Genomic DNA, 23,751 nt, shown 5'->3' on the forward strand with positions numbered 1-23,751 from the left:
TCCTTATAAGAAGAAGAGAAAAAACAGAGACAGAAACACATGGGTGGGGGTGCGGGTGGAACAGAGAGAATGTTCTATGATGACAGAAGCACAGATTGAAGTGTTGCAGCTGCCAGGAAACGCCAGGAATTGCCAGCAGTTCACCAGGGCAAAGAAGGAGTCTTTACAGTTTTCAGAGGAAACATGGCCTAGGAGAACTTCTGTCCTCCAGAACTGTGAGGCAATACATTTCAAAGCAGAATTCCTGTTTGGAACATGTATGACATGAGGCTCTTCATTCCCTGCTTCCGTGCTTTCAGTGCTAGAGAACCTAGTGAACTTGTAAAGTGATCCACTTCCATTTATGAATCAGATTATGTTAAGCATTTCCTCTCTCATATTGAAAGGAAATCATCCTCCTTGTAGCCTCCCTGTTATTGCAGTGTTCCTTGGACCTACACAAAATAACTTTGAATATTTCTCCACGTGATAACTTCCCAAATGTTTGCTGATAAATAACATTTATCTGATAAAGGTTCTGTTTTTCAAGATAAACATATCTGGTTTCTATGTGATACTTACCTGGCAGAAATAACTGAAAGAAGCATCTATACATAAATACACATTGAAGCAATTTAGCTATTTGCTTTAATGGGTGTTTACAATTTGCACAGATTGTGAGTTAATTCAACAAAGTAAAATCAGAAAGAAATACTTCAATGAGGGTTTTATGAAAGATTATTTTAAAAATACACATGTATTGCCTACCTGCAAAATGCCTTTTCTGATTTCAGATTTAATATCCCTTTAGCTTTATAGAAAAACAATATAAAAAACATTCATTTAAGGAATATTTCTGTGTCACTTGTGTATTTGTAGTGAATGGGGATAATAATAGTGCCTAGCTCATAGGATAATTGTAAAGGTGCAATAGTCAGTGCATAGAAATTGTTAGTGCAGTGCTTTGATGTCTTATGTGGTTAGAACAAGTTAGCTATTACATTGTTATTACGTAATATGTTAACAACCTTTTTAAAAATTATGGGAGTCATTTTATATGTTTCTGATAAAAATTTTAAAAAATTACTTTACCAAACATTTATATGCTTTCTTTGTGCTGGGTAATGAAAGCTCTGTAACCCAGTATGTTGCCCATTTTATTTGACTGCTAGGAAGCTCAGAGCAAAATTTATTACTCAGTTTGTCATTAATCTTTTAAGAATCTCTGGCACAGCAGTATTTGCCCCCTTAATATACTCTTTGAAAAATATTGGTCTGTTTTGTATTATTAAGATGACAGATGTTGTAGTATTGAAGATTTGTTTTTATAGATTTGATATAGGTAATGACACATAGATGATTGTATGATAAAGCATTCTTTTAAGTTTCTTTTGAGACAGATAGTGGCAGTATTCCATTGGAAATCTAAGACATAACATAATTTCCTCCTAATATGAGATTGAGTTAACCCTCCAATTCTATGTCTTTGGTGTCTGTTTGCTTTGAGAGAGAGTGTGAGGGGAGGAAGATAGATTTTTTTTATATGTGTGCTTGTTGTTAATAAGTTTCTTATGAGATAAGAGTCTCTAACCATAGATTTTTTTCTTTATCAGAGACCTAATAGATCACAAGACTCCTACGTAGTTACCAATTTCAGTGTTTTTTTTTTTTCTTTGTGTAGATCCATTTTTCCATCAGTGTCATTTTCCTACCATCTTAAGGACTTCAACATTTCTTATAGTGCAGAAATACTGATGAGAATTTTTTCAGCTTTTATATATGTATAAGAAATTGTGTTTAAAGATATTTTTGCTGTGTATTGAATTCTAGGTTTACAGTTTTTTACCCTAATACTTTAAAGATGTTGCTCACTATGTGTCCCATAAGAAATTTGTTGTCATCTTTATCTTTGTTCTGTTTATCTAGTATGTCCTTTTTTTCTTGTCAGCACTTAAGATTTTTTTTTTATTGCTGCTTTTCAATAATTTGACCTGCCTTTGCACATTTCTTCATGTTTCTGGTGCGCTTGAGGTTTACTGAGCTTCTTGGGTCTGTGCATTTATAGTTTTCATCAAATTTAGAAAAATTTTAGATATTACATCTCAAAATATTTTTTTCTGTCTCCTGTTTGATTTCCTTTGGGGACTCTGCTATTAGGCCACTTAAAGGTCTCCCATAACTCACTGATGTTCTATTTATTTTTAATCTTTTTTATCTCTGTTTCATTTTGGATAGTTTCTGTTGTCATGTCTTTAAGCTCTCTGATCTTTTTTCCTGCAATGTCTCATCTGCCAGTAATTTCATAGTGCACTTTTCATCTCAGAAATTATAGTTTTTATCCTAAAGTTCAATTTTGATCTTTTTCATGTTTTCCTTGACATGTTCAATCTTTACTGTAGCTTTATGTGGAATTCAGTTATAATAACTATGTGTGTGTGTTTTGATTCTGCATATAAATGAAATCATATGGTATTTGTCTTTCTTTGTCTGACTTATTTCACTTAGCATCATACCCTCAAGGTCCAATCATGTTATGAATGGCAGGGTTTCATTATTTTATAGCTGAGTAATATTCCATTGTGTGTGTGTATGTGTGTAATGTTGTCTTTATCCATTCATCCATCAGCAGACGCTTAGGTTGTTTGCATGTCTTGGCTGTTGTATATAATTTTGCAGTGGACGTAGGGGTTCATGTATCTTTTTGAATTAGTGTTTTTGTGTTCTTTAGATGAATACCCAGAAGTGGAATTGCTGGATCGTATGGCAATTCTATTTTTAATTTTTTAAGGAACCTCTATACTATTTTCCATACTTGCTGTACCAATTTACATTCTCACCAACAGTGTAATAGGGGTCCCTTTGCTCCACATACTAACCAACACTCATTATTTGTTGTTCTGTTGATAATCACCATTTCTGACAGATATGAAGTGATATCTCATTGTGGTTTTGATTTGTGATGATTAGTGATGTTGAGCATCTTTTCATGTGCTTTTTGGCCCACCTGTATGTCTTCTTTGGAAAAATGTCTATTCAGATACTCTGCTCATTTTTAAATTGGGTTGCTTGGTTTTTTGTTGTTGAGTTGTATGAGTTCTTTATACATTTTGGATGTTAACCCCTTTGTAGATATGTGATTTGCAAATAACTTCTCCCATTCAGTAGTCTGCCTTTTGTTTTGATTATGGTATCCTTTGCTGTACAGAAGCTTTTCAGTTTGTTGTTTGCTTTTGCTTTTGTTTCCCTTTCCTTTGGAGTCTTATCCACTAAAACATTGTTAAGACTAATATCAGTAAGGTTACCACCTATGTTTTCTTCTAGGAATTTTATGGTTTCAGGTCTTGAATTCAAGTCTTTAATCCATTTTGAGTTAATTTTGTGTATGGTGTAAGATAGTGGTCTAGTTTTGTTCTTTTGCAGATGGCTGTCCAGTTTTCCCAGTAGCATTTATTGAAGAGACTGATCTTTTTCCCAATATCATATATTGAAGAGACTGTTTCAGGTCTTGAATTCAAGTGTTTAATCCATTTTGAGTTAATTTGTGTATGGTGTACGATAGTGGTCTAGTTTTATTTCTCTGCATGTGGTGGTCCAGTGTTCCCCATATCATTTATTGAAAAGACTGTCCTTTCTCCATTGTATTTCTTTCTTCTTTTGTCATAGACTAATTGTCCATATATGCATGGATTTATTTCTGGGCTCTCTATATTCTGTTCCATTGATCTATATGTCTGTTTTTGTGCCTGTACCATGCTGTTTTGATTACTTTAGCTTTGTAGTATAGTTTGAAATCAGGGAGTGTGATACCTCCAGCTTTGTTCTTAATTCTCAAGTTTGTTTTGGCTCTTCAGGGTCTTTTGTGGTTCCATACAAACTTTAGAATTATTTGTTCTGGTTCTGTGAAATCTGCCATAGGAATTTTGTAGGGATTGCACTGAGTCTGTAGATTGCTTTGGGTAGTATGAACATTTTAACAATATTCTTCCAATCCATGAGTGTGGAATGTCTTTCCATTTTTTAGTATCTTCAGTTTTTTTCATCTGTGTCTTATAGTTTTCAGTGTACACGTTTTTCACCTCCTTGGTCAAATTTATTCTTAGGTCTTTTATGCCTGGTGAATATTTATTGGATGCTAAACACTGTGAATTTTACTTTGTTGAGTGCTAGATTTTTTTGTATTCTGGTAAATATTCTTAAGCTTTGTTCTGGAACACAATTCCTTAGAAACAGTTCTATCTTTCTGGGTCTTGTTTTTAAGATTTGTTAAGTGAGAGCAGATTAGTGTTTAATGCTGATTATTTCCTACTGCTGAGACCCTTCTGAGTACTCTACTCATATCTGTATGAAATGAAGTGTTAAGTTTGGCTTTTGGAAAAAAGGAAGTCTTTGTGAGCTCTAAGTATTCATCTCTCTAATCCTTTCAGGTGGTTTTCTTCCTGGCCTTAGGTGTTTTTCTTACATGCATGTGCTGATCAGTACTCTGCTGAATGAGTCGAGAGGGACCTTTTGCAGATCTCCATCATTTTCTTTCTGTGCTGCCATCCTCTCTGTTACCCTGTCTTGTGACTCTAGCTGCACTAGTCTCCCTGGATTCTTGCTTCTGCCTCCTTAAGTTAGGGAGTCCATCAGACTCTACCAGAATATCCTTTCCTTTGCCATGGTCTGGAAGCTTTTGCAAAGCTCACCTTCTATGTTTTCTGTCTCTGAAGGATCTTTGTTGCTTCATTATGTCCAGTGTCTTGAAAACCATTGTTTGATTATTGTTCAGTCTTTTATTTGTTTTAGGCAGAAGGGTAAACCTGGTCTCTGTTCCATCTGCTGGAATTGGAAGAACTTTTGTTTTTAATTAACTTTTAATTATGGAAATCTCAAACAAGTACAAAAGTATAGAGAGTGGTATGATGCATCCCCACGTACCCATCACCCAGCATTAGTAATTACCATCTCTGTAACTTCTGCCTGTGTCTCTCAACCCCTCTGGATCATTTTGAAGCAAATCATATCATCTCAACCCTAAATATTTTAGTAAATATCTCTATTATATACCAAAGCAGTTCCTCAAAAGTGAAGCCACAATAGCATTTCTTAGAACCTCTTAGTGTTATGTCTTTGTTCAGATATTCCTAATTTTCTCACAGTTTTGCTTGTTTGTTGTTTTTAAAGTTGGTTTGTTTGAAAAAGGATCCAAATAAAATTTCACTATTCTTTTTAAATTACAACTCCTTCTCACTTTGGACTCGAAATTACTGCAGACTCTTGACATCATAAACCATGTTATAACAAGAGCTTCTATCTCGTTTCTGTAGCCACATTCACTGCCTCTCCTTCCCATAGCCACCAATATCTCTCCCACCAAAACTTTTGATCCATCTTGCTTCTTCCTAAAATATACATATGGTGATGCCATTCTTAAACTTAAAAAACGTCAATGAATAAGCAAGGTACAGAAAAATGTGTATGGTATGCCTTTCTTTATGTAAAAATTATAAGTAGTATATATGCTTGTATAGACTGCTTCAAGAATGGTACATAAATTATTGACAGTGGTTGCTTCCTAAGAGGGAAACTAGATGACTGAAGTGAGAAGAGGACTTTGTTTTTTAATATTATATTTTATTTTGTTTGTATTTTATTTATGTAGTTATACTTGTTCATTTTAAGTAAAAAGAAAAAATTTTAAATAAGTACTGAGTAAATTATAAGAGTATAAACTTGGTATTCAGGAAGCTTCCACTCTGTGCCTCCCACCTCTTTCCCTTTTGTTTCCAGACAGAATGCAGCTCTTCCAGGTGGTGTTTAATGGAAATGTGTCAGCATGGCCTTGATTGTCACAGTCTAGAGATTACTACTGGCATTAACAGCGGGGCCCAGGATTCTAAATTTTCTGTAGTGCTTAGTGTGGTTCCATATAAAAATGCCTTTAGCTCACCATTGAGGATCATTTTTCTCCCCAGAGAATTTAATATTTTATCCATTCTTTGGTTTTGTGTTCTACCTAAGCTTTAGTTTTCGCCTTCCTTTGATGTGCCATTCTTTCTATCCTGAATATCTTTTTTGTTCATCTTTACCTGTCTGGTAAGCCTATATTGCCTATTTTTATAGGTATTTGTATGTATAAAATATTTTTTCACTTGAGAGTTTGAACTTTTTATGGGGAGGGATATACTTCCTGTCAGTTTTTGTAATCTTTAGAAAGTTTGACTCTGTGTGTATATGTTTCAGTTTTGATAAACAGGGGTATGACAGTGTAGCTATGTTCTGGACTGTTGGGATTAAATTAATGCATGTATGGAATTTAGAACAGTGTGTTATATAGATTATAGTATGCTGCGCAATGCTTAACATATAGTAGGCATTCATGCAGTAAGGTATTTGGAATATTTGGAGTATTGATGAATGAATGAACATTATTGTTAGTTTTCAAGAGATTAAATACAAACTAAATTTTTTTTTTTACAACCAGTATTCATTAATTCAAATAATTGAGTGTTTCCTATATGCTAGGCAGTAGTGCGAGGTTTTAGGAACACATGGTGACTAAAGACTAACCGTGTGTTCTTTTAAGGAGCTTACATACATACTTACTGAAATATGAGTTCTCTAAGAGTATAACAGAGAGGAGCCTAAATTAATTGTGCTGGTAGAGTAAATATCAGTTTTCTCTGGTTGAAAATAAGTCTGAAGAATTTCCTATGGTGTACCAAATTATTATGCCTTTATTTTTGCTTGCTTTAGAAAATAGACTCAGCCACTGTATCCAACATGATAATCTTAGCTGCCAGCGTAGTTTTTTCCTAATAATAACAATAATAGTAATTAGTGATTGTCTTTACCTCATATTAGTGGAATTTTGGATATCTCTGAAGCTTGAAATTGAGTTTCTTTGTTTCAAATGATGGTTCTATTTACATAATGGTTTCTGTAAAATTAGGTATATTGTGAAATTTCCGTTAGTTGAATTTTGTTGTCCTAATTAGGAGAGAAGCTTTGAAATTTGTCTAATTCTTGAATTTAATATTTGTAATTTCATATTTAGAATTGTTTTATATTTCTCTACATATTAGGTATTAACTCCACAGAAGTTGGAATTGTTACGAGCCCAAATGCAACAAGAACTAGAAACTCCAATGAGAGAACGTTTTAGGAATCTGGATGAAGTAAGTAATTTGTATAGAAAGACTGTGCATTTATCTTCATGTGACTGTGGAAGGGTTGATGAAAAGCATCATTTTCCTACCCAGAAGCCCTGCAGTAGCTTCCGTTCTTACTAAGAGTCCTTACAGTGGTCTTTAAGATAACACAGGACCAGGTCTCATTCCTACATCCACGTTGGCCTTCTTGATGTTTCTCTGGCACTCCAGAAATGGTGCAGTTCAAGTCTTTGCCCTAGCTGTTACTCCTGCCACGTATTTCTTGGCTAATTTTCTCATCTTTTTCAAGTCTTTGCTGAAATTTCACCTTTCCAATGAGGCTTACTTTGACCAACCCCTGCCTTCTTTTAATATTGCAGCCTGCCTTTCCCGTCACTCTTTAGACTTGGATACCCATTTATTCTGCTCTACTTTTTATTTTTCTCTAGTATTTATAATCTTCTAATATGCTATATAGTATGTATTGTGCTTATTTTAAAAATTTTCTCTTTTACAACCTCTACAATGTAAGTTGCCTGAGGAGTCTTTATCTGTTTTTGTTCACTGTTACAGTCCAAGTTCCTAAAACACTTCCTAGCATACGACAGGTGCTCAGTTAATATTTGTTGAAAGAAAGAATGAATTTCATGCAACCTCAGAAAAGTAAAAACTTGTTAGTTTTTCTTCAGATTGAGATCAGTCTCCTCATGTGAAATGTTGGCTCATATGAAATGTGACTAAATGTTTAATAAAGGGAACAGGAAAAAAGTGACAGATATTGACTATATTAGGTACTGTGCTAGACATTTTATATGTTTCCTTATTTAATAAATATTGGGCCTTATACATACAAATGAATATTGTCCCTTTCAAAATGGAACCCTTTGGAAAGTTGTAGTCTAGTGTTATAGTCATTGCACAAAACAGTTGTGGAATCCTCTCTTATAAATGATTTTCTGGCTTGATAAAGTCATCTTTTGAATATTGTCCTGGTGGATAACCAAAGCATTATTGTTTAGGAGTAGATTTAATTTGGGGATATGACAAAAATCACTTAAACATGAGGTAGGTGATCAAGTTAAGTAAAAGCATGTTTAAAAAAAAAGTACGTCTCTAATAAAATCACAAAGCACACTTTCTTGGTTTGTAAACTGGCTTAGAAATCTTTCAACTGAAGATTTACAGTGAGTTGAGTATTTTAGGAGGCATGCTTTCCTTGTTAATTTCCTGATGCATGTTGAAATAGTGTCTCCATCTTCCTGCTCTGTTGCATAAGTTTTTATTGAGATTCAGAATGCCAGAAAATTTGGAGTGTTAGGAATTTTGGAGCATAGGCACTGCGTGTTTTTTTGGTTACTCAGGAGAGTTGGTGCTACATATATACTTCATACTGGTGTGTTGAATTGGACTCTCATTGTAATATTTGATTGAACCTTGAGTTACCATGCTAAACATTCAAATAACCATTTACCTACTTCGATTCTTTGTGACTTTTAAGGGGGTATTTTATATTTTATTTTAGAATTAATTTTAAAAATCTTTTTTGAAAGATGTTGCTACATTCTTAAACATTTTATTAAATAAGCCCAGAGGTCAAAACTTTTGACATGCTATACATTTTTATTATTATGAGACTCAGGAAATAAGATTAATTGAATGGTAATTTGCCTTAGTGGTACCTTTTCAGGATTGTGTTAATTCTATTTGTAGCATTCTTGTCATGCGAACTTTTTCAAGATTTGTTTATACTTTTAAGCTTATTTTTTACTTTTAGAGTAGCTCTCAGTATAAAACAATTTAAAATTTTTGCAAAAGTGGTTTTTGAAGTGAGTACAAATTTCATTGATAAATTTGTGATAAATTACAAACTTCTTTTAATTTAGGAAGTGGAAAAGTATAGAGCTGAATATAATAAGCTTCGCTATGAACATACATTTCTCAAATCAGAATTTGAACACCAGAAAGAAGAATTTGCACGTATTTTAGAAGAACAGAAAATAAAATATGAATCAGAGGTGAGTGACTGATTATACTAGTAATCATCCTGCTAGTCAGTAAAATGTTGGGATTATATATTTTTTGTGAAGCCCAACTTAAAGTTGATTGCATAATTGTTTATTAATTAATAGTTAAGTATTTGTCATGATTTTCATCTGCTCTGTAGCAACATTTTTCTTGTGAATGTTCTTTTTTTGGCTATTAACTTTTCTTCATCTTTTCCTCTTTTATTTTGCCCCAGTCAATAGAGATAGATAGCCACAGAGACAGACTTGTCTTTGCAGATACAGTCTGTGTGATTGCTTACTTAGCACTGTTCCCCTCTACTTATTGGAATCAAACCATATCCAGGAGAGCTCTGACTATCAGCCCATGCTCCTTGTTCCCACTGATACAAGCAAAAGGTTTATACCTTAGGGTGTGCCCATCACCATCACTTTATTCCTTCTGACATCTACAGCTGCAACATTCTCTCTCTGATGCCTATAGCCTATATCCCTATTCTGTATCTATTAAGTTTGGCAGCCTCTCTACTCATTTTGTGGTTTTCTCCTAATTTTGCCAAAAACAAGATTTGTGTTTCTTATTCTTCGTGTTGCTTTTAGGTGATTTTTCAGGATGGAAAGAGAGACATAGCAGTTTTATCCTGCTATATTCAAATAAGAAGTCTAATGCTAGTTGAATTTATAAAAAAATAGCTTGGTGTCTGTAGTTATATGAAGCATTCTGTGTACAGACACATCTTCATAATATATTAGTTGCATTGTTTCTATTTGAAATTAAGAGCTAAAATATACTTTCCTTCCTTTACCAGTTGGTAATTGGATCAGACTGATTTCTTCTTATCAGTGAGCAAATTGCTCCATGATTACTTAAAATGTAAGAGTTGAATGAACTGTGGATCATTCAAGTCCATTAAGAATTTGGTACCAAAAAGCTATAAATAATCATAATAGTCTTTTTCATTAAAAAAATTATTTATAGCTTTTTTTTACATATGATCTCACTTCTGTTATGGTCAGTGAGATGGGGCAGGACTGTCTTGTTTTCCTCATTTTAAATGGAGACACTGAAGCACAAGACAAGTGACTTGCCCAAAGTCTCACAGAAACTCAGCAGCGGAGTTAACAGTAGAACTTAGGTACCCCAACTCCCAGCCCAGAGTTTTTTGGGGGGTTTTGTTTTGTTATTTTTTTTAAATAAATTTATTTTATTGTTTTCTAAATAAAATTATTTATTTGTTTTTAAGTAAATTTATATATTTATGTATTTATTGGCTGCGTTGGGTCTTCGTTGCTGCACAAGGGCTTTTCTCTAGTTATGACGAGCGGGGGCTACTCTGTTGTGCAGGCTTCTCATTGACATGGCTTCTCTTGTTGTGGAGCACGGACTCTAGGTGCATGGGCTTCAGTAGTTGCAGCACTTGGGCTCAGTAGTTGTGGCTTGTGGGCTCTAGAGTGCAGGCTCGGTAGTTGTGGTGCACGGGCTTAGTTGCTCCGAGGCATATGGGATCTTCCCAGGCCAGGGATTGAACCTGTGTCCATTCTTAACCACTGTGCCACCAGGGAAGTCCCCAGCCCAGAGTTTTAAGTTTGAAATTATTAATGATTTGAGATTGCCATACTAATTAGGGACCATCTAACCACTGTAATATTGTAGAGAGAGCAATTGATTTATTTTATGCAAGATATTGAAAGATTTTGAGTCTGTAATTATGATAGACTTAAAGGAGCTACATATAAAAATTTTCCTGTGGAAAAAAAAGAATGATGAAGGTTTCCAACCTAAAATGTAGATTTAGTATATTGATGAGTAACTATTGAGGTTAAAGATAGTGATGCTTTATTTTATACTTTGCTTTTAAAATCTAATGTTGATGTTTATCTGGTAGTGATTATTTGTATTCTCTAGTTTCTTAGTTTTATTGTTGTTTTTAAAGAATGAAACCTACATCTGAAATCTGATGGCTATTTTATTTTTCACCCATGAAAGACCAAATGATATTCATTAAAAATTTTAAGGTGCCAGTGGCATCATTAGTTTTCTAATTGGAATGTCTTATGACATTCTTAGAAATCTGGAGATAAATGGCTAGCTAAGAAGCCGTGATTAGTAAAGGCTACTAAAGTAAAACTTTCTAATAAGACCGAAGTTCTCTCCTTTCTACTTCCCAGTTGATTATGCAGGAGCAGTATTAATTAGTGGATAATTGGGTATCTGCTTTCATTCCATCACTTATCTTTACACTCCAGTTTCTCTATACAATTAAAGTAAAAATTAGTGAGATGATGTGGATCACAAAACAGTAGTAAAACTTCAAAGTAAAGCCTATTCTTGCCATCTATCAGTTTTACAATTTTAAGTGGTATAAAATATATTAGCTTGGTGTACTAAAAATAATTGGATTTCTTGCATTAATTAAGGACTCACACAGTACTTGTACATTTTCACTTCTGGAGATAAAAGAAATAACTGAATATTCTTTAGTGTTTTTGATTCATAGGGGGAATACTGGAGGAAGATTTTGTTAGTGTTTTCCTGAGGAGCACTCTAGGAATTCACCTGTCCCTCGTTATATTTTGAATTTTAAAAAGTATATGAAAGAAGATATCTTTATGAAACAGATGTCATGATTTCTCAGTGCATTTGGCAGTAAGCACATATTAAGTCTGACATTTTATACAGATGAAATTCTGAAGCTGCATGTATAGTTGTTATTTGGAAGTGGTACTACTGTGTTTTCATTTTATTAGGACTCTAATTTTATATTATTTTGCAATTAGTAATGAAGAGCAATGCAAAGAGTTTTAGATACAGGTGCTTGTAATGTAGGCTGAATGAGTGAAAGAGTAATCCAGGGGAGAGTATTAAGATCTTTGGGAGAGGGCAGTGAGCATTGCATCATCTGAAAAACTGTTGGTTACACAATACGTAGTGACAGGTCTCTGAGATTATTCCATCATGCTCTCCAAACTGGCTGAGCTCTACCTTGGCTTGTATGGGGCTGGTGAGAAGCCAGAGTTCCTATGGCAAAAAGGAGAACTTTTCTGGGTCTCTGTTACCACATGCTGTTTTTTCCTTATAGCACCGGTAGCACAGAACTGATAATGTGCTCCTTCTGTGGGTCCTTATCTTGACATGTATGTCAGTAGACATCGTGAAACCTCTCAAAACACTTTTTTTTTGTTCTGGTAGGTTCTGAAGTTCTATCTGGAGTGCTACTTTAGGTCCAGGTGGTTCCTTTATCTTAAAATATTCTAAGTTCTCTAACTTACACCCTTCTCAGATTACTCTGGACTGTTGATACATTACAATAGACAGAGTCTCCCAAATTAAAATTAAATTACCTCACAGTGGAAATTCTCTGGGATTGATTTTGGCAACCTTTTAAGAAGGGCTTTGTGAAATTTTACTCATTAGACTTTTCTGTGTGAATGCAGTTTAGAATATCTCAATAACTTCTTGCATGTAAAGTTTTAAATGTTTTAGATGTTCATTTAGCATGACATTGGGAACTGACCTAACTTCTGTGCATCAGTGTCCTCATGTAGTATTATCAGAAGTATCTGTCTCATGGAGTTGTGAGGATTTAATAAATTAATGTGTGTAAAGTGCTTAGGTAAGTACCTAGCACATAGTAAGCATTCAATAAATACTGGCTGCTATTATCATTACTTGAAGTTCCACATGCTCAGATTTCTTGAGTATATGATCTTGTCCTTTACTTCAGCATGTTAGAGTTTTCAGTGTCAGGTCTGCACTTAGATTCTCTAAGTATTTTGAGAGCATCTCTCATTTCAGTGCCTGCACCCCCCACCTTCATCTCACCAGCATTCTCACTGTTCCACTTCCAGGTTCTCTCTGCCTAACTTTTTCTATCAGTCACAGTTATCTTTCTTTTACTACACTCAAGACCTCTTGGGGCCTGAAAAAGGTATATGTTTTTTATCCCTATTCTGTTGTTTAGTTTGAGTAGAATTTTTCTAAAAACACTGAGTGAACATCACCTCATTTCCCAATAGTTCTTACATCCCTTCCCCTAATCTTTCCATAACTATGTCTGGAGGCAAATACGTAGTCATGGGGAGAAATTTCTTGGTACTATCTTTTTCTTACTAGGAGAAAATAAGGAGTTGAAGGAAAGGAAATGGTAACTTCCAAAATTAGATTAAAATATGGACTTTAAATCTGTAAATAATTTAAGAGCTGCCTTCTTTTTAGTGTAAATAAATGAGAAAATGTTTTTGTATTCCATCACTGAGGTAGGAAAAATTAATTCTAGTACATATAGGGGAAAAGGGGAAACTTGGAATAATAGGAATATAAAAAGGTACACTAACATGATTTTAAAAACAAAGATCAGGGAACTTGAAATCTCATTTGCAAAATGTTTACCATAATGCGTGACAAATAGTAAATACTCAAATTAATGGTATTATCACTATTAATACCTGACAGCATTAATCATAGTACTAATTTTCATAATAAATATATCAGATATTTTAAAATAGATTTCATATTTATAAATGAGAAGCTACAGAATTTGAAGAAGGGAAAGAAAACAAATTCATATTTAATTTACTGGGAGAAGCAGTTTGTATATAATTCTTTGAATTTTGTCAGCAGCCCTAGAAATTAGATAATCATTATTCCTATTTTATAAATGAGAAAACACTCATGGAGCACTGAGAGACTGGCGCAAGGTTGGACAGCTGGTAGGTAGTAGAGCCAGGAATGAAATCTAGGTAGTCTGGGGGTTTCTGCTTCTGGCTATGGTAGAGTTTTAGGGACTGAATTTAACCTAAGGTGTGGACTAAAAACTGGGACAAAATACAGGAAACTGGTTTTCAGACACAAGTAAAAAGGCAGTACAATGCAATGATCCCTGATAGAATGAAAGCAAATAAAGTGAGCTCTGGGATTGCCTCATCTTATGTCCACCAGAGTGGAAAGGCCGCCTAATGCATGGTGCATTGCATAGAAGGCTCAGAAGGATTTTATCTCAGTAGTAGGCCCAAATTAGCACTATAATAGTGGTTACTCTGGTTCTCCCTAACAATTGTAAAAGAAAGATTTGAAAGGATCAAACTATTTCTAAGTAACTTAACTGCATAACAGAACAAAGATTTATAAGTACATGAAGGAATACAAAAGAACCTAGCACTGAAAAAAAAAATAAAGAAAGAAACATAAAATTCACAATATCCGACATCCAGGATAAAATGACTGAGTTCATAGGTGGATTCTACCAAACACTTAAGGAAGAAATTTTACCAAGTCTTAACAGTTTCTTTCAGAAAACAGAATCAGAAGGAATTTTCTTAACTCACTCCATGAGGCCAGCATTACCCTAATACCTAATCCAAACAAAGACATTACAAGAAGACTATAGACCAAACTCTTTCATGAACAAAGATGCAAGAATCCACAACAAAATATTAGTGAATTGAAATCAACAATGTATAAGAAGAATAATGCATCATGAATAAGTAGGATTTATTCTAGGCATTCAAAGCTGGTTCAGCATTAGAAAATGAGTTACTGTAATTCATCACATCAGTAGGCCAAAGAAGAATCACATCATCATATCAATGGAGACAGAAAAAGTTGTTGATAAAAGCCAATACCCATTTGTGATGAAAAACTCTCAGCAAACTAGGACTAGCAGGGAATACCTCAACTTGATAAAGAACATCTATAAAAAAAGGTGCAGCTAACATCATGCTTATTGGTGTGAATCCAGAAGCTGTCCCACTAAAATCAGGGAACAAGGCAAGGATGTTCCCTCTTACCACTGCTTTCCAGTTTTGTACTGGAAGTCTTTGCTAATACAATAAGACAAGAAAAGGAAATAAAAGACATCCAAATTTGGAAGGAAGAAATACAATTGTCTTCGCTTGCAGGTACATGATTGTGCAGAAAATCTGAAACAACCAATAAAAAACTCCTGAAACTAATCAGCTTTTACAGTGGAGTTGCAGGATACAAGGTTAATATATAAATGACCGTCGCTTTCCTATGTGACAGTAATGAACAAGTGGAATCTGAAATTAAAAACACAATATCATTTCCATTAGCAAACCCCCAAATGAAATACTTAAAAAAAATGTTTATGCAAGATCTATATGAAGATCTGATGAACATAAGCAAAGGATGAGTGGAGTGATATTTCACTTTCGTAGAGAGGACGACCTAATGTTGCCAAGTTGTCTGTGATTCCCAACTTGATCTATAGAGTCAGTACAATCCCAATCAAAACCCCAGCAAGTTTCGTGGATATCGACAAACTGATCCTCAAGTTTATAGAGAGAGGCAAAAGACCCAGAATAACCAACACAATATTGAAGAACAACGAAGTTGAAGGAATGACTATAAAGCTATGGTAATCAAGACAGTGTGTTATAGGCAAAAAAATAGACAAATGGATTAATAGACCAGACCAGAGAGTTGAGAAATAGACCCATACGAATATAGTCATCTGGTCTTTAACAGAGGAGAAAAGGCAAAATAGAGAAAAATGGTCTTTTCAACAAATGATGCTAAAATAACTGGACATACACATGCGAAAAAAAAAGGGATCTAGACACAGACCATACAACCTTCACAAAAATTAACACAAGATAGATTATAGACCTAAATATAAAACTTAAGATGATTAGACTCCTAGAAGGTAATGTAGGGAAAAACCTAGGTGACCTTGGGTTTGGTGATGACTTAGATACAACACCAAGATATGGTACATGATACGTGAAAGAAATAATTGATAAGTTAGTTTTCATTGTAATAAAAAATTTCCACTCTGAAAGACACTCTCGAGAATGAGAAGCCACAGGCTGAGAGAAAATACTTGAAAAAGATATATCTAATAAAGGACTGTTAGGCAAAATATACAAGGAACTCATACTCAAAAATAAGAAAACATTCACTTTGGTGTACCTCAAAAGCTGGTACAAGAGTGTAAAGCAATTATATTCCAATAAAGAGCTTAGAAAAAAAGAATAAGAAAATAAGCAACTGGATTAAAAAAAAATGAGCAAAAGACCTTAACAAACATCTCACCAAAGAAGATATACAAATGGCAAATAAGCATATGAAAAGTTGTTAGACATCATATGCCATTAGGGAATTAAAGACATCAAGGGAGCTGACGTGTGAATCCGAGAGTGGAGGAAAAGGGGAGAGCTGAGGCTGTGTCCAAGATCTTTACCCAGAGGTGGGACAAGAGCGGGGTCATAGCAGTGATGGGAGTTCCTCCATAGCAGAGGTTTTGTGATTGAAGTTGACCCTTGAACAACATGGGTTTGAACTGTGTAGGTCCACTTATACCTGGATTTTTAAAAATAAATACACATACCATACTGCGTGTAAGTGGACCCGCACATTCAAACCTGGGTTGTTCAAGGGTCAGCTGTACACAATCTATGGTTGGTCGAATCAGCAGGTATGGAGCCAGCCCATACAGAAGACTGATTTGAGCACATGGATGTTGGTATCTGTAGCAGGTCCTGGAACCAATCCTGTTGAATACTGAGAGCTGGCTGTCTTTGCTTGTGTGCTAGGTTCTCTAATGTATCCTTAATACTGGAACAGTGCTGCCTATGTAGTAAGTACTCAATAAATATTTGTTGCATGAATGAATAAATGAAGAGAGAAGTTAGAAAGCAGTGATTACCAGTTTTGGGAGGAATGACTTGGTGGTGAACTCTCGTTTAGAAGTTGTAAATGTGGGATCTAATCCTGAATTTGCTATTAGCTAGCTCAGTCCATAGCTTCAGCTATCACTTCAGCTATCACATAGATGCCTCTTAAAACTACTGGAGGAAGCAATAACATAGGAAACATGCCGGTCATGAACATTAGCTGTCTGATCCCATATGTAAAATGAAGACTGCAAGAGAAATTATTGTTACTAAATGCAGTTTTATATTTAACACTTAGCTCAGCACTTGATCCATATTAAGTACTCAATAAAGGGTACCATTGTTTGAACATGAGTTTCACATTGATGGGCTGCCACACTTCTGATATAGCACAGTAGAACTGTATTTAAATTTCCTCATGCAAAAGCTAAGTGGTTTTTAAGGGTCTTCCAGCCCAGCCTTTCATTGTAACTGATGCCAAAGTGAAAAAGTGACTTCCACAAAGTCACACAGCTGGCTGAAGGAAAGAGAATATGGAGGGAAAAAGGTAGTTTGGGACCAAACCGTGGGGGTAATGTTTATGTAAAGGATGGGAGGAAAAGTAAGAGATACTAATTAGTTGAGTTTTTGAGGGCTTGACCCTGAATTTTACAGCTGCCTTCTATAATAAATTTTATTTTCTGGGACAAAATGACATTTGCCTGCCATGAATAGCTCTACCTTTATTTCCCATTGACATCTTTAATTCAACTTCAATTTAATGTCCAAAACCAAATTGGAATCACTACATGTTAAAACTGAAAAGGATCTTAGAGGGCCTCGGTCTGACCTCTTATTTTACATGTGAGGAAAACATTCTGTCCTGGGGTGGAGGTCTCATACTTCTTAGATTCATTTATAGCAATGTGAGCAGTCAGTTGTCTCTTGGGCCATTTTTGCTTAGACTGTAGAGCATTACTTTAAGTCCTTTTGGCTTAGAGTGAGCCTTCTAAGCTCATCCTGGCGACAACACCTGGGGGTGTTTACAGCCACTGTTTCTAACTCCCTCCCTCCCTCCCTCCCTCCCTTCCCTCCTTCCTTCTGACTACCAGCACCCTCATTCCTGGAGGTGAGGGGCCTTTGAAGTGCCTCAGAGGTTAGGAAGCAGTTTGAAATCCCCTGATTTGGAGGCTCATGGGATCCAGCAGCAATGGTTGGCATGAATGAGAAGACTGCTGGTATTTCTGTTCAACAAGTTGCCCGGCAATTTGTCTACATGCCCTGGAGTAATGATTTTCAGTTCTTTCTTGAATCTGAGAATTAAGAACTAGGCCATCACTACAGCTAGGGCTTTAATAAACTCTCAGCTATCATTTAAAAACTGTCATCAGTCACATTTGTAGTTACTTATATGGACAAGCAGCTTTTTTTATGAATTAAATTGCCTTGGAATAGATGCTTTTATTAGTAGAGATATAGCCAAAAATTACTGTCACATGAGGAAAAGCTTAGGAATAATCAGCATATTGATCTTGCATAAACCCCTGTAATGTTCTGATGAATTTTAAAATACTTGACACTTTAAATTATTATCTTATAGTATTATTTATTATTTTGAATTTTAGTCAGCAACTGATGAAGCCCTGTGCTAGACACCATGGGGAGATGGAGGGGAAAATAGGACAAGGTCCCTGCCCTCACATTTGAGTCATACCAAATACAGAATGAAGAATGTGATGTTTTAGGATTTTTTCCTTTGTACTTCATCTTACCATCTGAGCTTTTTAAATTCATATTGTACAGTTTTTAATTTTAACTTACTGACTTGTAAAGCATGTTCATGGCTGAAAATTCTATAATTTAAGGTTGTATGCTTTCTTTCAAATTGTTATTAGATTGCACGACTGGAGAAAGATAAAGAAGAGCTACATAACCAGCTGCTTAGTGTTGATCCCACAAGAGACAGCAAACGAGTGGAGCAACTTGTTCGAGAAAAAGTCTGTTTGTGTCAGAAATTAAAAGGCTTAGAGGCTGAAGTAGCAGAATTAAGAGCTGAAAAAGAGAATTCTGGTGCTCAGGTAGAAAATGTCCAAAGAATTCAGGTGCGGCAGTTGGCTGAGATGCAGGCTACAGTCAGATCCCTGGAGGTAAGGTTTTAATTGCTTCCCGGAGGACTATGGCATACTTTTTTTTTTTTAAAGTGCAATTGACAAGCCTTTGATTTTTAGGGCATAAATGTATGCTCACCAATCTAATGCTGACGCATTTGTGGAATCCCAAGAGTATATATACTTTTTGTAAAGAAGAAAGCTTTTGATTCATAAGCAATAGCTATGCTGCCACATTTACAAAGGGATTATTTATTCTTTGGGAGTCATGTTGCCTATCTGAAATGATTTAACTCTTATAATGCCACAGAGTAGAATATGCAAAATTTAAAAAAAAAGAATTGAGTTTCTGAAGATTAAAGTCATCTCAAACCAGAAAGAGCAATTTCTTTCTATTTATTTCCTTACACTGGGATTCAAGATCTTAAAATCATAAATCCTGTTCAACAGAAATACCATACTTATATATCTTATGACAGCTTCTTGCCAGAATAACAAAATTCAACTTGGCTGCTAGTGCATATAAACCTTTACTGAATTATTTCCCTAAGTTCATTAGAGAAAGAAAAGAGCTGGCAGAGCTAGGCTAGTACTCCTAGAGGTATTCTCCTGTGAAAGTTCTTGTTTCCATTGCTGGAGAGGAAAAACTTTTCCTTCATCCTCTTACATTCAGTGTTTGAGGGGTGTGAATTAAACTGACAACAGATAGATTAGCAAGAGAAAAGACAGATTTCTATTCATGTATGTAAACAAGAGTTCACAGAAAAATGGGACTCAAAGAGGCAATTATAATTTGGGGCTTATATACCATTCTAATAAGGAAAAGAGGGGAAGAAAGGACACTTACAGGAAAACAAATGACTTTTAGGAAAGATAAATGGGCCTTTAGGAAAACAAATGGGAGATATGACAATTTTGTGATGATGTTTGTGTAGGGGATTTCTTATCCTGGTGTTGACTGCTTGTCTTCTGTGATAGAAGTTGGTCTTCCCTAGTTATGAAACCCCTGGGGAGCCTCTCACACTTAAATCCTTTTTAGAGGCTCTACTTTTAGATAGATAAGAGTAGTTCAGGAAAAAACTTTTTCCTGTGTCTGTTATTCTCAAAAGCCTTCAGTTTAAAATAATTTTTATGCTACAGTGGCATATTCTGGACCCCTTTACCATTTTATTCAGATAGTGCTTATTCCTCCTAGTCCTTAGTGTCTTATGTGTAGCAAATATACTAATTTGATAGTTTTTAAAAGTTTATGTATTTTGAGCAATCCAAAATGTTTTATTTTCTTCAGAATAGTTGTGAAGTGATTTGAACTGGAGGGAAATTAGTGTGCACCTAGTTTGTAATTAAAATCCAATATCCAAATCCAAAGTAGTGATTTTTTCCAGACAGCAGACTGGTACAAGAAGTACATTAATATGTTCTGAAGAGTGGAAGTCACCTTTTTATTTTTTGGATGACGCTTCTGACAGTATTAGTGGTTTCCTAAACTGAAGTTGTCAGCATCATTGGACCTTAGACATGAGGCAGTTCAGCATGAAGTGTTCATGTTGCCATCCCTCCATCCTTAACGTATTTACACAGAGACAGAGTAAGTGGGATGGTTGCAGTTGAGTATGGTATGTGATCTCAATGTGAAACTTCACGTTGAGGTCATTTAGAGTGATTGTTTTCAGGACAAGTTGAATGATGACAGAAGATGGGAGGTTCATTTGTAATGTTTTCACAAGAGCCTGTATTTAATTTTATCATTTGTCAGATGAAATGAAAATAAGCACATGACAGCTAGCCTGCCTTTCTGTAATTTTTTTTCTATCATCGTGCCTGAAGAGTATCATTTTATATGTGAGGAAAATAGTTTTTTTCTGAATTACTTGTTGAATATGCTCCTTATCATATTTAAGGCATATAGGAAATGAGATGTTGCAGAACTGAAGCTTATCTTTTAAATGTCAAATGTTTTCATTTTAACTATTTTGAATAGAAGTATTTTTAAAAAGCATTTTGTTCTTCCTTTCTAATTAAAGAGTACTATGAATATTACCAACCAGAAATTTTCTTGACAACTTACTTTTAGTTCATTAAGAATCTTTAGTATGTGATAAGGTCAGGAACTATTGAGTTTTTTGCCCATACTTCCAGAAGCTCCAGCTTAGTTGAGGATTTTGAATTTTGAATTTCTAGAATTTTTTTTTTAATCTGCATTGATTTTAGATTTTTAGTTCTCACTTCTTACTACTACACATAAGCCCTCTCTTCTACCTTGTAATATCCTTTTTCATATCTGCTGTGTACGTGAAATCCCCCAAAATGCTTGTTTGAATTATGTCCACAATAGTAGTAAATAGGTAACAAGTGAGTGTGTTAGGTGCACACTCTCTCATGAGAGAGGTGTATGGGTTTTATCTTGGTTGTGGCTGTTGATAAGTTGTTTGTCCAGATACCTTTGTTGCATATTTCCTGGAGCAAGTATCTTTCGTTTGAATTCTACCAATTGCTTTGAGAAAACTCCTGTTACTTTGGTATATGTTAATATTGTTGAGGTTCTGAATAATTTTGGGTAGTATCATTATTACATTTATTTAAATAATGCTTTTTTGGATTTTATATAATTGTCAAAAATTATCAACAAATTTTAAAATATTTTGTTTTAATAAAAGGCTGAAAAACAGTCAGCAAAACTACAGGTTGAACGCTTGGAAAAAGAGCTACAATCAAGCAATGAACAAAACACTAATTTAATTAGTAAATTGCATAAAGCTGAACGGGAAATAAATACATTGACCAGTAAAGTAAGTTGTCTTAAGTATCTATTTCATTCTTTAGAATGCTTGAGACTGTATAATGACAAAGGAATTTTGTGTTTAAGTAGCTTAGTTCTCTACATTGAAGTCTCTTTTTTTGATCTTATTCTCCCTTCCAAATACATGTAGAATCTGACCAATTCTTAACCACCTTCATTTTGACCACTCTAATCCAGTTTTTACAATAGCCTTTTAACTGGTCTCTTTACTCTCTACCCTGTCAGAGCTCTGTGTGATCTGGCCCCTGCAATCTTTCCCCAGCTGTGAAAGTCTGTTTTCCCTCCCGTTCACTTTGCTCTAGCCTCACTGGCCTTCTCACTCTTCTTTGAGCAAGCTTACTTCTACCTCAGGGCTTTTTGCACTTGCCTGGCTTGCATGGTCTTTCCTCACATACGTATATAGCTTTCTTCCTCACCTATTTCTCATGTTGCCTTATCAGAGAGGACTTTCTTTTTTTCACTTTGTAGAATACCATCTTCCCTCTTTCTCTGCCTTACTCTCTGTCTTTTTTACCTGCTTTATTTTTTTTCTTCATAGCTCTTAACACCATGTGATATATTTGTTTATTTTTATCTTTTCTACCCCCTTTCTCTCAAACATATATAAGCTCCAAGAGAGCAGGGACATTGCTTTTATTACTCTTGTATCTCTGGCTCCTGGAACAGTGCTGGCACACAGCAGACAGTAAATATTTGTTAAATGAGTGAATTAATTTCAGCAGCATGATCTGCATTTGTTATTTTTAAAAGAATATAATGGTTTGAACACCTTTTATATACAGTTTTCTTAGGAACTTAGAGGTTCTTTTGCCCCCTAAATGCAGTGTATATAAGGAATCCAGTAACCAGAAATAGGATAGCAATGATGAAAGTATTTTGTAGAATACTGTAGCGAATGTCAGCTCTGGAGTTAGACATATTCGAATTCCATTTCTTCCCCTTACTAGCTGTGTGACCTTGCGCAATTTACTTTCTCTTTGAAGACTTCAGCATTTTCCTTTATAAAACAGGACTAGTACCTAACTTATAGAGAGTGGCAGAGATTAAATGAGATATTACACATAAAGCACTTAGCATAAGGTCTACTATATAATCACCTGAATATTAGCTATTATTAGCAGTACTTGGGGCAGCTCTAAGAACTTGAAAATAAGACTGATTTCCGAATCAGTGAGATCACATATTATATTTCTATCACAGTAGAGTTATGTAAAATCACCTAAAAAAACAAAATGGTTTCTAGACCAGAGGGAATTTACTGTAGCCTGGTAGAAATGTATAAACTTATCTAGAGGAGTAATGGATTCATCGTAAATTCCTTGTCCAGAGTCAAACAGTGTTTGTGACAGAGGCAAGAGAGAGTTTTAGTAGACAGAGTGTGAGTATTCTGGTCCCATTGAAGAGATCATTCTTACTGTGGAAAGGAATACCTTAGTCTGTTTTAATTTGTAGCCATGAAATAATCAGTTCATCCCATTCAATTCATCCCATTCCTTTTGTTCTGATTGCATGATCCCTAAGCAACTTTCTGTTACTTGATTTCCTGTGTAACATTCCTGCTTTGTCTACAAGGAGAGAATGCACTGGTCCTTCAGAGTTAGCGTATTCTAGTTTCCATTACAGTTTTTTTCTCATAATTAATAAACTGACATTCAGTTTTTATAGATCACTCTTTGTAAACTTTAGTAGTGTGAGTCTAACCTTGAGAGTCGTCTTTAAGTGTGGTGACAAAATTGGATTTCTGTGCCTGAAAGGGCAAAGCCATAATATTAAATGTATTAGATGCCATTCTTGGGAGATAGTCTCCCCACTTTTTTCCATGGCAAATACATCCTCTTTTACATTTCCAGATAGTATGTTTATTAACACATTCCTAAGAGTTGTCTGTCTTTTTAAAGGCACACTTACATTATTTTGCATATAAATGGTGTATTAAAAACTACCCATCAAGTTTAGACAAACCAAATTTTCATTTGAAATCTTGCATATAAAAAGATTTCTTTGGAATGATAAATTTTAAAATAATGTTTGAAACATTGTCACAGTTTTCTTTGCAACTTGAGATTTTCATCAACATTTTGCAATTTTCACAAATGGTTGTTTGCATTGCAAAGGAA

At 34.8% G+C, this 23,751-nt stretch overlaps 1 protein-coding gene across 8 annotated transcripts in view; it reads left to right on the forward strand.

Annotated features, from left to right (window-relative positions):
• The window catches only part of CEP83 (centrosomal protein 83), a 107,919-nt gene that overhangs the window by 43,649 nt on the left and 40,519 nt on the right, over positions 1-23,751 (forward strand). For all 8 annotated transcript variants that reach the window (XR_009054661.1, XR_009054662.1, XR_009054663.1 and 5 more), the window contains 4 exons: positions 7,044-7,136; positions 8,993-9,124; positions 18,622-18,873; positions 21,492-21,623. Coding sequence is in view for 5 of the 8 variants with exons in the window: in XM_057741501.1 (XP_057597484.1) it covers positions 7,044-7,136; positions 8,993-9,124; positions 18,622-18,873; positions 21,492-21,623 (609 nt within the window). In the remaining 3 variants the exon portion in view is untranslated. The remainder of the gene's footprint in view (positions 1-7,043; positions 7,137-8,992; positions 9,125-18,621; positions 18,874-21,491; positions 21,624-23,751) is intronic.

The sequence above is a fragment of the Hippopotamus amphibius genome, chromosome 7 (genome assembly GCF_030028045.1).
Source record: "Hippopotamus amphibius kiboko isolate mHipAmp2 chromosome 7, mHipAmp2.hap2, whole genome shotgun sequence".
In the NCBI taxonomy this organism is placed as follows: Eukaryota; Metazoa; Chordata; class Mammalia; order Artiodactyla; family Hippopotamidae; genus Hippopotamus; species Hippopotamus amphibius.